At 38.3% G+C, this 15,570-nt stretch overlaps 1 protein-coding gene across 2 annotated transcripts in view; it reads right to left on the bottom strand.

Annotated features, from left to right (window-relative positions):
• Positions 1–15,145, bottom strand: part of mxi1 (max interactor 1, dimerization protein) — a 36,455-nt gene extending 21,310 nt beyond the window's left edge. Inside the window, exons 1-3 of one of the 2 annotated variants that reach the window (XM_061721617.1) lie at positions 14,758–15,145; positions 10,994–11,096; positions 6,921–6,950 (exon numbers count right to left, since the gene is read on the bottom strand). In XM_061721617.1, the coding sequence (XP_061577601.1) occupies positions 6,921–6,950; positions 10,994–11,096; positions 14,758–14,986 (362 nt within the window). In that variant the 5' untranslated portion in view covers positions 14,987–15,145. Of the gene's footprint in view, positions 1–6,920; positions 6,951–10,993; positions 11,097–12,591; positions 13,069–14,757 lie in introns of those variants that run through there. The other variant, XM_061721628.1, reaches the window with a different exon arrangement.
• Positions 15,146–15,570: the final 425 nt, after the last annotated feature.

The following is a 15,570-nucleotide window of genomic DNA, read 5'->3' as shown; positions in this document are numbered from 1 at the left end:
ATTCCAATTTAGACTAATTGAGATCATCTTGGATCCTAAAGAGGCATCTCTGTTTCTCCCTTAGTATATTTCCTGTCTGAGATTAACTTTAGCACAGCAAATGTAAACTGCACCAGGAGTCAAGAAAGAAAAGTCCTTCCTAGAAAAGCATGTAACCGTAGCCTCATTCTAAGGCCATGCAGGATTTTCAGAAGGTCTCACACACACATTGTTAAAAGCACAGGTAGATAAACCACCATCCACATCTGTGGAATTGGAACATCTGCATGGATTGTAAGGCAAAACAAAGATGACTTCTGGTTTCAGACTAATGGTCCTCTAACATTCAACATTAAGCCAGTAGGGATGCTGGCATGCGTCACTAGGATCGTCCAGGTCTGCACTTGTCAGACTGAAATTCCCACTAGTTGGGAAGTGGGTTGTCCTCCAACTGTTAGATGGGCGGTACAATACCCAGCCATGACGCGTGTCAATGTCTCCTTGGGCGAGACAATGAGCCTTCACACTGCGCTCACATTACTGGTGCGTGACTGCAGAAACAAAGCACGACATACTGTATGTGGAGTGCATGCACGTGCTTTATGAGAGATTGTGTTAACGGGTGAGTGAAAAACAGGCAGCAAAAGTCTTGATAGAATCTAGACGAGGGTAAAAGAAAGACAAAATACGGTATGAACAATTTATAAGATCATTTGTAAGCATTCAATCTCACCTTACTGCATTTGGTACAGATATTAAGAGATTAGCTGATTCAAATAAATAATAAAAGAGTTGCCTTAGGCCTCTACTACATATAAAACGCTAATTCAAAATATTAAGCTCATTTCTCTTTACTAAGAAGTCCTTACTGGGAAAAGCGGCTACTTCAAGTGAAAATTAAATTAAACATGCCATACAGTAAATGCAAAACGTGCTCACTCTTACTTTCATTGCTTAACAGTACCCTTGTGCCTCCATCACCTACACGCATTGCTTGTTGCTAAGGCCTTATCCATCCAATCTGTTGATCGGGAGTTAAAAAAACAAACATAAAACATAAAAAGTTCTGTTTTTTTAGCCCAGCAGATACAACTCTCTTAAAATACATAGCAACATATTTCTAGTATGACCATGACAGCAGGCAACCTGACATTGGTTCATGCTTCAGTGAAGTACTTATAGGAAGGAAATGATCAGTGTACGCAAACTGGAGTAGCAGAACAGGCTTGCGTGTGGCTCAAGTCTTTCATTAGTGAGGTGTGTTTTACCAGTCTCTCTGCTCATCCCATTTGCCTGTCAATTACTTCCTTGTTCTCTGAAACCATCGTTAGCTAAGCCAAAGCCAAGCCATGCCGTTGAGAATTAGGACCGGGTGGCCTTAGAGGGAGGGTAGTTGAAATGCCACAGCACGTGTGCATTGCTCTAACTGGGCTCAACAGACCAAAGATCAAGTCCCTTAAGCTGCTTTTCTGGGACAAAAAAAAATAAAAAAAACTTACAAGTTGTCACGTTGCTTCGAACAAACAGTCCCAGTTTTAAGCCCTGCAGAAGAGCCTGCGACTGGGCCGAACTAACTGGGCAGGCAGCAGAGAGACTGGTGAAGCAGTTTTGCTTCCCTCAAGGAGCATCGGCACAGCCAGGAAAAGTAACCCAAGCTTTTTCATGTTTGACTGCTCATCCTGGCCCAAGGCCAGCAAAACACTTCTGAGTTCACTGGTTACAGAGAATAAATACATGAAGAGCTTCAGTCCAGACGAGGATCTGTTTTATTAAAGAAATGGAATTACACTTCAAGGAATATTCCGTTTTACACTTGACACACAAAATGTCACTTTACAAAGCTGAGGGAAAAAGAAAAAAAAAGGATGCAACAGACATAGATAAGTTGAAAAATTAAGATTACAATTCTTTAAAGAGGAAAAGCATGGATCAGTTTACAATGATACATCGTCTACCTTCACTCTGCAGCTTGAGAAACCTCATAAAAGAAGTTTCCAAACATGTGAGGAAGCAAAGCTAATTTTACTTCAACAATATAAAACATATTTTCCAAATTTGTGAACTGTGAAGGTTCAAACTTTTTAGGTTATGTAAGAGCAGCCTGTAGCATGAGACGCCTTCACGCATATTGTCCAAAAAGTCGAAATGTTCTCGGCTGTAAGCGTATTCAGAGCTCACTGATGTTCTGTGTATGCAACCAGCATAGATATATGAACAAAAGCGATTCCTTTTAATATTCCACATGCAAACATTGAAATCTGATTAACGTGCACTGTTTGCTCAGCTCAACTCATAAAGAATCAAGTGGAAAAACTAACACCGTATCTGCATCTGCTACCTGGGTAGTTGGGGGGGGGGGGTAATGTTATTTATAATGCTGGCGCCAGTAAGACATATTAAAGTGGATAAATCGCAGTCAAGAAAGGAACTCAGATGATAGGCAACAGTTCTCGTAACCTTAAGTAAAAGCTAGCTTTATTGCTTATCTACAGTCCAAAGGGTAGGATGAGGAGAAAAAAATAAAATAAAATAAAAGCAACAAGGCACTTAAACATCTATAGGTTAAAGTTGAGCCCTTGAAGGTTTTTGCTATTAAAACATATTTTTAACATAATAGACAAAGATCAAGCAACAACCAGAGTTTGGGAAGTTATAATTAGCATGTTTAAAAGAACTGAGAAAGACTGAGATCAAAGAGGTGGAAGTGCATGCCTGCAAACCTTTTCCTATTAAATCTTACTATGGCAGTGTAATTTAGTGGTGAATAAGGCTATTAGGAGGTATGTGATCAAAGTGGCAGAGCCAACATGTTATCTGGTCCCAGCGCCGGGGGCTAAATATCTGCAATGGGCCCCGCCACCCCATCTTTCAGTGCTTTTTATCTGCCGGCTGAGGTCTCTGCTGTCATGATGCTACACATTACAGAGGTTATCAAGAGCTGTGCTAGCCATGCAAGGCAAACTGTCTCGTTGGCTGGCGATACCCAGGTTTGATAAGTGGTTGAAAGAAGCCTCTATCACACTTTCCGAGATGGGGCAGTAGATAGATTCATGCCGCAGGTACCTTTACACAGATCTTATTATGCATTATAAAAAGTCCATGCAACCGTGAAGGAATGTTGTCCTGGTGGGGAGCTCCCAAATCTTCAAAACTTTCAGAGAACCCCCGAAACGTTTTGATCTAAATGCACTTAAAAGCGACTCTTGCTGGTGTTGTTGCAGAAAATTGGGTGAGCGATCATGCTTGATGCGTATGACTAGTCAACTTTCTGCTGTAAATAAGGTAATAGATTATGTTGGACTTTAAACATGCTTCTTGGATTATCATTTCAATTTTTTCCCTCTTTTCTTCTAATGGAAATAACACACAGGTTTACTTTACAGTTTAGTGGCACTATAACTGCAGTTCAGTGAGGCTGTTTAACTGGACTCCCTTCTTTGTCCTAACATATGTACATGAGAAGTGAATCAGTTTACCAATTAAAGTTTCTCAACCTCTGCCAAAGCAGGTGGTGATAGTTCCACTTTCAGCCTTTTAGCACAAAGCTTTTTCAGTTGACCTATTGCACCACACGCCAAAACAAGATCCATATCTTCGGTTTAGCTGGCAGCAGCAAACTGTGAATGGACACACTTGCAGCTCTGTACATTTTATACATCTTCTGAGCATCATTTTTTTTGTTGCCTTACCTATATCCGCTTCCTCTGTTTTTCTAAGCATGGGTTGAGATTATGTGCTGAGTGCAAAGGCCAGTTTCAGAACAGTTAAACATGCACGGATTAACCCCACTTCAACCATGTTATCTGGGTGTGCCTTACTTAAGAGGTTAATTTTAGCTTAATTTGCCCGTTTACATTTCTGTTCATCTACTGGAACAATTGAGGAGCAACCTGACACGTCTACCATGAAACATTCATTTTCCATAAGTAGTCTTCTCCTTCGCCACCCTGAGCATTAAGAAGAATAAGCAGATTTCCTATATTCCATCCACTGCAACAGCAACGGGAGACGACTCGTCCTCCACCTTGAGGTGTGAAAAATATATTTGTATTATGCATGGATGGGCCGTGATGCCAAACACCAAAATAAATATATTGTCTGTATGAAAACGCAGTGAAAACTAACCACACCTGTCTATGGGGCTGAAGCTCTGGACACACAGGCCTGATGACACTCTTATTTTCAACTAGCCTATATATTTATAAAAACAGGCCTGTATATCTGTTAGACATTCTCCAACAGGAGTACTGAAAATCCTTTTCTAGGGCAGAACTTGGTCTGTTTTATAATGTTTCTGGACATTCTTCATCTATTTTCCACTGCTGCCAGTGCTGTCTGAACATCATTAAAAGATATTGCTGTGAACCTTTTCAAGATTTTAGACTTCAAAAGAACCAACCTAGCAGGATTCTAAGAAATGATGTGCATGAATGGGCTCACATTTCTAATAAAACACAAAAATGTTAACCCTAATGCTGTCAAATAAAAAGTGAGGTTGGAAAACCAATTTAATAGTCTCCTGTTTAAAGATGCACTGAGTTTTCTTGGCTGATTCCAATTACCAATTTTTCAGTGAGTGGGACACGTCTGCCGATGCCGATTTTATTGCTTCCATTTTTTTTTAATTTTAATTGCACAATTTTTCATCATTTTTTAAATTTTGCATCATGATTTTTATCATTTAGCATATATTATTTTATTTGTTACTGTAAAATTTGTTACTGTAAAATTTGTAGAAGAAAAAGTAATTACAGTTTTTAACTGCTATATATATATCTTTTATATACCATTTAAATACTGATTCAAAAATCTGTTTTGGTTTCCGTCACTAGATTTCACATCCAATAGGGCTCTAATTCCATTTTAAATAAATTAATATAAACCAATAATATCTATTTATGTTATGGGGTGAAGCCTTTCGTATGGTAGTCTGCTTAGCCAAAGGTTAGCCTTCATCACTTCCTCATTAGTTATTGTCATGCTACGAAGCTTAGCGAAGCAATTAGCAGTTTGTACTCACTGGACACCCAGTGTCGCTTAAACATCTCTGATTTCACCACCAAAATGATATATGAAACAGAATATTCTGCTGTAAATGGTCGCCAACAGCTCCTCCATCGTGGATGGGCTAATGGATCTGGTGGCCATGGCTAACATTGATTGACATAAAGTGCGCGTGTTCCAGTCGGTTTTCTGTGCTTGTTTGTCCGTTTATAACATGGTGCCCCAAATTATGAAAAAAAGAGACGTGAAAACTGATCTTCAGAAAACCATTGGCCATTGTCAACCATTGGCATGACATTGCAGATCATCTGTCCAACAATATTTAAGTCTATGGTCAGAAAATATCTGCTGCGTGTAGAGGGAAAGCACGCAAGTTTAATGTGCTGCACAAAATGGACCGCAATATAATCTGTAAAAAAGTGAGTGACCAGCCAGTCACTGTCCCGGTCGGGGAAGCTGAAAATCGGCAAATCCCGGCCCCTGGTCGGTCAATCAGTGCAAATCTACTGTTTTTTTTTTTATTTTTGTCAACTTAAATCCACCAATAAATCTTTGATAAGTTTCATGTGGTGGTACACCACCAGTGACGACGAATCCGCAGTGATTGGTTCTGTTTTGCCATCTACAGGTTGTTTTCTAGTCTGTTCTGTTTAACAAAAGGTGGCTAGATGCAATGGATTTCCATAGTAAGAGGCCATACAACAAAGATAGCCTGTAAGATAAGGTAAAAAAAAAAAGAAAAAGAAAAAACAGTCTTCATTATATTTTGCAGGAACACACAGGTGAGCTGACACCTTGTGTTTACATGTCATTTTGTGGGTGAAACACTGAAAAAGTGCAATCCTGCATTGGTGCAGCAATCTGTGGAAGCCAGGCAGCTGAACGGCCGGCCTTGGCCAGCTATGCATATGAGCAGTAGGATGACACATCAACTCCTGTCTATATTTAACTCCCTGGATCTCCTTCCAATGTTCCCATCCTTTCAGAGGACGCTGCCAGGAGCATGGTGAGAGAAGCAGGCTAAGGTGATATGTAATTATACTAAATTGATCCAGCCTCCTACATCCCTTCACTGTATCCATACGCTTTGAGATAATGACATGGGAAAAAAAAAACCTACCTTTTTTGTGTTTTTCTTTTTACTATAAATCTAGCCGGCCCTATTTATAGTGTGAAAGAAAACCCTTTACAGTTTGATCCTCCGAGTCTGCAAAGTCACAGAATAAACACCCGAAGTGGGTGGTAATGTCTGTCCTGATAAGGAATTATCTGAAACTAGCAAGAGCTGGTTTCAGAGAATCACTCGGCGTGGTAACAATCACAAACCAAGGTCTTTCTGAATACCCCACTTCTTACACTGTAGATAGATGCCATGCTGAATGTAGAGATAAAATGTTGTAAAGAACCACGTCTGTGAAAGACACGCCAACACTTGTTGAGACAGTCAAATTTGTAGCCAGTAAAATATTCTGTGCTACTCAAAAAGAACATCTTAATATCGAAACAAGCACTTGGTTTCTGATTTCTGAATGTGTCGAGTTTTGCTGGCAGACACCACTGGTCTTTATGTACGTACATAATCTTTGTACAACTGGGATATGATGGATATGAGGACACGCCAGAAAACCTGGGACAACAAGGCCATGTCAAACTTCATGCGAACAAGTGAATGACATTTGTACCGCATGGACCACAAAGCCAAATGGAAGACAAAAGATTTTACCAACCAAACATGTGCCAAGTTTGACACAAAGAGTTTAGAGTATGAGATATGTGTACATTAGAAAGGAAAAATAGAGCGATGCAAAAACAAAAAAGGAGAGGATGTCCTGGACAACTCCTCACTTTAAGCTTTAAAGGCTTGTTGAAGAGGAAGTGTTTTTGTGAATAGCACAAAAACTCTTGAATAAAATGACAAAGTGGGCTTGTCAACTCACCTGTTCTTTTCCAGCTCATTATGTGTCGACCTGCGAAAACAGAAAACAGAACCTGTCAAAAAAAAGCCCCCGTAGACAGAAGAAAAACTCAAACCTTGCGTATCATTGCTGAATATTTCTTTTCATAATAAAACTTTATAATATTAAGCATGTTTCCACAACTACTGACTTCGGTTAATCTAAAAACAAACTTTAAGTGACTTGGTGGGATTCATTTTAACCAGTTATTACAACATTCACACAGAATCATCTTGTAAACTCTAATGTAGTCCTCCTGGTGAGTAAGCATACCTAACCACAAAAGGATCAAAAGCCAAGGCTTGAATCATTTCAGATCACATGAATGTTCTTCACCTGATGAGCATACCACATTTTACATAAACTATACCGTGATGCAAAGTGGCTTTGGCAACTCCAGTGCATCAAATCATTCCTTTGCAATCGTAGTTGTGCATTATTTTCAAATGTAATCACTTATGTTCTTGTGACAGATACGTCTGTCTATGTTGAGGATAGTACTGCATGGCTTGAATTGACACGTTTAGATACACGTAGATTTTTCTCTGGATGAAAAGCAACCAGATGAAGGAGAAAATGCTACAAACTGAAATGATTCAGAACAGAGCACACAGATCAGGTGTGAAAGCACCCCAAGACAGTCGGGTAAACAAAGTAAAAACAACAGCGACTCTGAGGCCCACGTTGAACTGGAGTGTCTACCATGATTTCTTGATTTAATCAAGCTAATCCCCAAATAAAAACAGTAAATTCAGCCTACTGAAGCCTTAACACTAATAAATGCCCAATTCCTCAGTAATGCACAGCGTAACTGTCAGAGGATGAGTGTAAGACTGACGGGACTTTTGTGCACACTCTGTATAATTTATATATATATATATATATATATATATATATATATAAAAATACAAATACAAATGTGCACTCAAACGTGAGCTCCTGGGAAAGTATAAGCATGCAGTCTCATGTACACAAGCAGGCAGGGTTCAATGCTCTGTAAATAATATAAAGTGAATCTGCAGGTCCCTGAGAGTGCCTTTGTGTGGTAACAAACTGATGGGATACAAGCGCTTCTCCTCTTAAATGACTACATTCCCTCCCACACAAACTGCACTCTACCTGATCTGAGGGGGCACCCGGTTGATGTATGTTGCTTTATAAAAACATGCATCTTCATTGTACCATATCAGTATTTCACTATAACTAAGTAATCTATTCATTTCTTTAAACACGGAGCTCAGTTGACTATAAGAAACTTTAAGAAAAAAAAGTGCAGGATAAGAACAGAGGGAAACCAAATGCTCCAAGACCAAAGGAAAATGGTTCTCAAGTTTAATTATTTAAAGCAATCTCACCATATATCAACATGAGAATGCATTACTCTTCATGTGGTTGGATATGCAAGACTGCGCACCGAGTGGTGGTAATATTTTTCATTTAAGACAACGAGGTCTATGAGCAGGCTATGCAGCTGCTATCTCGCCTAAAAGCACAACTCACATGTAAACTGGTGCAGGCCAGTTCCTGAAAATCTATGCGTGCTTAAGTGCTCACATGTGTGGTCTTGATAGAATGACTTACATATTCTCTACGGTCCTAGAGTAGTCCAAGGCAGGGCATTCAGATAATCGCACTGAAAATCATACTGACAAGTCTAAACCAGCATCCCTTTAGTTTAGAGCCTACTTAAACATCAAAAATATAAAACTATATAACTGATATAAAAAATACGGTCTTTTTTGTTCAATGCAAGCTGTTGATACAATGATTGCTTACTATTAGCAGTAGGTCTTTGGTTGTTTGTATCTGTATGTCATAGCCAGTAGCTTTGTAATCCACTCCTCACTTTGTAATTCTATCGTAACCATTTTCTCAGCTAAATGTTTTTTTTGTTTGTTTTGTAGTTGTTTTTTGGAAGGTGGTTGATATATATATTCCTGAGAAATACGGGGGATGTTTGGACATGCTGCAAATGTTCTGTATATTTTGAAATGTCCAAAAACCTTGTTTTATAAAAGTACATCCTAGGGATTCTCATATTGAGAAATTGTTTTAAATGATGTAATTTTCTCGTCAGCTTGAATCATCACAAACATTCTCCCCGTCACCTGCATCAGATATGTGCATGTCTGGAGAGTGACAACAGTCCCATACAGATTATAAACTGGCTCAAGGCCACACATAGCAGCATCAAGTTTCCTCCTCTCTCATGCAAGTCTGCATGCGCATGTATACACGCGCACATACAGAGTGGGTCAAAGAGATAAAGCATCCCTGCTATAAACGGTAAGTAAGAGAGGACAGAGTCAGATAAGCCCATCACTTTAAGCCTCCACACACTACTGAGAAGGCAGCTATAACTGGAACAGTTATAGCTGCCTTCCACTAGAAACAGAAAGTAATGTTCAGATTATAATTTATACATAATTATATTATAACAGCTGAAAATTCATTGCAGCTCTTTGCTGCATCTAAGGAAAAAATAAGAACATTTGCATATAACAAGAACGTGCAAGTGTAGTATAACGCTCATAAACAGACATGATTCGTCATTCATGACATTAATGTTTTTCTTCATTAAATATGTAGACAAAGGTGACAAGAATTGAGGATTTTATACTAGCACCTCTCCTACAATACATGACGGCCTGATTTCTGTGCAAATTACAAGATGACATTGACAAATTTGAAGGATTGTCAAAGAATCCTATCATGGCGATTTGTACAGGTTATAATTGAAATAGAAATGACAAAAAAAAAACAACACATGACACAACATGAAGCTCATGGTATGGTGTTATATACTAAATGTGTTAAATTAATCTGAGTTGTGAATATATGCCTCCAAAGACAACACGGCCAGCACCAAACATTATTGCTGTACAGTCTCAAATAATTCCCTGTGAAATTATCCATCTCTTTCTGTGCTATTTTCTTTCCTTCATTGCCTATTCTTATATAATAATAATAATAATAATAATAATAATAATAATAATAATAATAATAGTAATAATAATAATAATAATAATAATAATAATAATAATAATAATAATAATAATAATAATAATTTCAGAGCCAAAGTCCCTTGTAGAAGCTTATTATCCTACATTTAAAACCGTATGAGTCCAAAAATCATCTGTGCAGCCAATTTTATCCTTTTTCTTTAAAGGGAGCAAATCATAGAAAGCACTACTAATAGGGCAACAGACTTGCAGTTTATCCGATCATGGTTGTTGCCATGCAGAATGAGGCAGCGTTCAGTGCTCATGATGAGTAATATGCAGTTCCTGTTTGTGGCATTCTCCGACATTAATATTAAAAGGCTCACAGAAAGAGGGCAGGGAACTTGTGTTTGATAAATGACTGTCAATCAACAGATTGTTGTCTGTAGCAAGAGAAAGCACAATGCCAGTCAGTCTTAACTTTGGAGATCCTCTCAACTCCTACATCTGCAAGTGCTGCTCAGTTAGAGGGACTTTAATTGAAGTTCCAGCTTATGATGTTATCATGTAGTATTGCATCAAGTTGGACAGGCAAGTAGATATGATGTGCATCACGTATGAAACCACACCAGCCATAAGCAGCAATGTTTCCACTTTAAATGAAAAGAGAAACCATAATTCAAAGGAGAGATTAATAGGATGTCAACCACCTCCACCCTACACATGCAAATGTGATGGCCCAATATAAACGAGGTTTGCCTTTTAAAGCTTCAGCTTTCGCAATTATCTCTAACCTGCACCACTGCAGTCTGTTGGACAATGAGCTGAGGAAACGCTGCTGCACTGACTCAAAGCAAGAAAAACAGAGACGTGCACGGCCAAATGTGCACCTTCATGTTGCAAGCACCTTCTGTGTTGCAAGCATACACAGAAGAGCAATATCATAAATGACAGATCGCCTCCTTACCAAACGTGTTGGCTGGCACGATCACAGGCTGTCTCTGCAGGACACTCAATGTAAACTGTGGCTCGATACTGGCACCAATAATTAGCAGCAATTGACGTTGAAAAAGGCACCCAGGGGTCTAGTCTTGACAGAAAGTAGTTTCTTACCTATTGTGGTTATTGTTGAACTTCTTATTTCGGAATTTTCTTTGCCTCTGGTAGTTTGTGCTCTGATCTGACGGGAAGGTCGAAGCATATCCGTGTTCGCACTCTGTTGAGAGAAAACTGGTGATTAACTGTCAGCAATCGTGAAGTTTGGACACTTTTTCTCAACCGTGCTAAAGCAACGTTAGGGTGACAGCACCCATTTTGAGGGAAAACGTTTTTAACAGATATTCCTCTTTTTTGTCCTAAAGTCCCACATTTGAAGCTTTATATATATATATATATATATATATATATATATATATATATATATCTCTCCAGAGGTGGGTAGAGTAGCCAAAAATTGTACTCAAGTAAAAGTACTGTTACTTCAGAATAATATGACTCAAGTAGAAGTAAAAAGTAGTCATCCAAATAATTACTTGAGTAAAAGTAAAAAAGTACTGAAGAAACTACTCAAGTACTGAGTAACGTCTGATTCATTTTTTTAACACAACCATTCAAACAGACAAAAGTACAAAATAATCATCTTCAGGCAAATTAAATCAATTAAATAATAAAATAAATTAAAATTAATAAAAAATAATAGCTTAAATTAAAATAATCTTAAAGTAAATTCAAGTACTTTAATAAATAATAAAATAAATAATGCGTACGCGGATAAAAGGGATAAAAGAAAAGTAACAAGCTCAATGTAGCCTAATGTAGCGAAGTAAGAGTAACAGTTTCTTCTTCACAAATCTACTCAAGTAAACGTAAAAAGTATAGTGATTCAAAACTACTCCTAAAAGTACAAAATTTCCCAAAAACCTACTCAAGTAAATGTAACGGAGTAAATGTAACTCGTTACTACCTACCTCTGTATATCTATATATCTATCAGAGGTGGAAAAAGTACTGAAAAATTGTAATTGAGTAAAAGTATCTTTACTTTGCTTAAATCCTACTCAAAGTAAAAGTACTCTAAAAATGTACTCAAGTAAAAGTACAAAAGTACTTCATTTAAAATGTAATTTGAGTAAAAGTTACTTTCAGTTATTTAATGCAAAAAAAGGATGAGTCGCGAATCAAATCCAGCACAAGTTGTTTTAATTAACTTCGAGGCATATTAAAGTACACATCCATACTTGTAAAAGCTCTTACTTCAACAGAACAGGACAAAAAGGACAGTCACAACCTGTACTGTAAAGTGCAAACTATTTTCAGTCATATTGTCCAACCGACAACACTAAAACCAGAATCAAAGTATTCAAACACAAAATAAAGTGCCCAATGCCCGCAGGATCCTGCTATTCACAATAAACCAAAATAAAATGCCCACAAGATTTTCACCATACATTTTTTACTCAGTAACGTGAGGGGGTTCAAATGTAGTGAAATAAAATACTTGGGTCAAAATTTACTTGAGTAAAAGTAAGAATTACACATTTCAAAAACTACTTATTACTCATAAAAAGTACTCAATTACAGTAACGTGAGTAAATTTAATTTGTTACTTTCCACCCCTGATATCTATATATATATATATATATATATATATATATATATATATATATATATATATATAAAAGATGCCGCTGACATGTGGATCTATATAGTCACCTCTTTCTCTCCTTTCTAGATACTCCGCTGCCTCCAGTAATCGCTGGATGTTTATGAGCTGAACAGCCGTCATTCTTCCCTGAAGTTGGTCAACGTTGTGACATTAAACGTTTATCGTCAGCTGCTTCAATGGCAGGAGCGACCAATAGTGGTTAATCCCAGGGAATACAGTACATCGGTGCTCCAGTTAAAAAAAAAACGATGTGTTTAAAGCTTTTTTTTAGTGCATTTAGTATCTCAACATTTTGACGAGAGGAGGGAGTCCAGTCTTTTACAAGCTAGCAAGCTCCAGCCGATCCTTGCCAAGCTTCGACGTTACAAAATGTCAAACCCGGTGTATTAGTTAATTACAAATGTCTAACAAAGGGGATATCAAAATGTTTACAAAAAGCGGATATAAATAATAGAAAAATGTCCCCGAGTGAGTGGAAAGCCAGCCAAGTGCGTGCTGCTCTTCGTTTCCTCTCCTGCCCAGTTTGTTTACCTAGCGTCTCAGCTGGGAGGCGGGAACCTCCGGACGGAGGCGGGTTTAGGCACAGGTGCATTCTGGGAAACCGAGTCTTTTAGTGCATTTGCGAACGTTATGAGAATCAAACACGCACAATGTTGTTTTTTTGGTTTGGTTTTGTTTTACAATATCTCATAACGTCTTTTGGCTTCTCTTTGTCGTGAAACAATAATATTGGGATTGTTAAAATGACATGAATGTCATTGCAGCACATAGTAAGTACAAGTCTTAGTTTAGAAATAACTCAGGTCGCCTATGAGCACTAAACTATATTGTGGTGATAGTTTAATAAGGGTACAAGCAGTTTCATTATCAACAGTCTTAACTAGTGTTTTATACGTTTCTAGTTCATTACAAATACCCCAAAATGTGTCAAAACAGAAATAAGCCAGTCTTTTCATGCTCAGAATGAAAAGGAAACCCCCACTACAAGTCCCATGCTGCACCGGGGCCATGGGCGTGTACTGGCCGGCTGAAGCCAGGCCCAGCAACACGTGACGTAGTCAGCGATCGGGCGCCTGATTGGCGGAGCGTCGTTTGATGGGCGAGGAGGGCTGAGCTGTTCTGACCAATCACAGCGCAGCTCTGCGCCATGTGGAAACCTATCCGGCACGCCCCCGAATAGCAGGAAGCAAACAACCGAGGGGATACCTGTCTCCTGCGGTCCCTAAAACACATCCCACGTTACAATGTCGACATAAAAATACTTTTTTTTGCACTACTCAGCTCCAGCGATCGCCACGACTGCAAGAAATGTCCACGCGCAAAGAGGCGCATTTGACAGTGATAAAAAAAGAAGTCCATTCATCGTTTTTAATAAATCATGACTGGTTATAGGGAAACGAGGGCAGAGTTTATAATACTCAAGAGCCGTTTCATTGCGCACTGGTCAAATGCCCTGCCACTAATTATATATATATATATATATATATATATATATATATATATATATATATATATATATATATATATATATATATATGGTATATGTAGGCCAGACCGAGTCCATTCTGAGGTGTTTGCATTAAGTCACAACTTATCTGCAGTCGTGCAATTTCTCATAAACAGATAATCTATTAAACTCATATGCAAGTTAAGACTGTTACTATGTTTTATAATTAGTTGCGACAAAAAACGACTGAGCTATAAAGTGTTATTATTATTGTTATGGAGATGGTAGAGTCTGCGGGGGCACAATGACATCATCCTAAAGTGAGCAGAGACGCCGCAATGTGATCACATTAATATAACGGAATGGAAAACAAAATCCACGCGTGTACATCTAATCTCTGTGTTTATGCTGCTTCATCCATGCTGCAGGGCAAAACGCAGTGATTAAAAATTGTGGATGCGCCAAGAGACGGACCGAGGTGCAGAAAATGCAAATAAACAAAATAGTTGAGTAAGTAATGAAAACATGTAGTTTCACCCTCTCGTACAAATGCAATGATGAGTAAATGATCCTGTCTGGTGGCTTGTCATAGACTGTGCTTACAGTAGGCATTGGTGCTTAGTTGAATGAACTCAGCCTTTTGTTGTCTGAGTATGTTGACAATGAAGTCTTGTTTTTTTTTTCTTTTTTTTTTCTCCCTTCTTTTTTTCTGCCTGAATTCAGATGAGCATATAAAATGATTAAACGCTGCACAAATAAAACTCACTTCCGTCCTTCCGCTCGGCGCTCTCAAGAAACCTAGCAGCCTCCAGCAAAACTTGTACATTTTTCAGAAAAGTGTTGATCTGCTCCATGTGGGAGTCTTTGGAGTTGAAGACGTCATTGAAAGGACAACTAGACATCTCGAAATCTTGCTGATCCAAGAGAGACGCGTCGGACTCAAAGAAGAACTCCTCACTCTTCAAACTTCCTCTTTGCCTCTCACTTTTGGCCATTTTTTACTTCTTAGTTTCAAGGGTTTCTTTGCGATGTGCTCCGCGGAATAAAGTGAGGCAGCTGCCAGTGGACGCTGCTCCTGCAGGCTGGTTTCTTGTTCCTATTTTTCTTTTTTTTTCTTCTTCCTCTTCTGTTTTTTCTGTGAAGGCAGGGTGTTTAATGTGGAGCAGTGGCCAATGTCAGTGGATTCTGCTGCATGGGAAACAGACAGCCCGGCCCCTCCGCGCCTCACGACTCCACATGGTCTTTGTGCCCGCCCTATATTAGCATCCATCTGGAATAAAATACCCAGACTAGAAAAGGAAAACTATTTTTTTGCTGTCGCGATATCATTTTACGACGGAGTATTAGGGCCAAACAAAAAAACAAAAAAAGGAAATTACGAGAATAAAGTCATAATGTAATGAGAATAAAGTCGTAAAATTATGAGAATAAAGTCATAATATTACGAGAATAAAGTCGTAATATTACGAGAATAAAGTTGTAATATATTATAAATATATATATATATATATATATAATATAACTTCACAAGATGCTCAATATTCTTCATTTTAACACACTCTTCCTGTTAGAGTTCTCA

The sequence above is a fragment of the Cololabis saira genome, chromosome 1 (assembly GCF_033807715.1).
Source record: "Cololabis saira isolate AMF1-May2022 chromosome 1, fColSai1.1, whole genome shotgun sequence".
In the NCBI taxonomy this organism is placed as follows: domain Eukaryota; kingdom Metazoa; phylum Chordata; class Actinopteri; order Beloniformes; family Belonidae; genus Cololabis; species Cololabis saira.
This window is presented reverse-complemented; position numbering and strand designations above follow the sequence as displayed.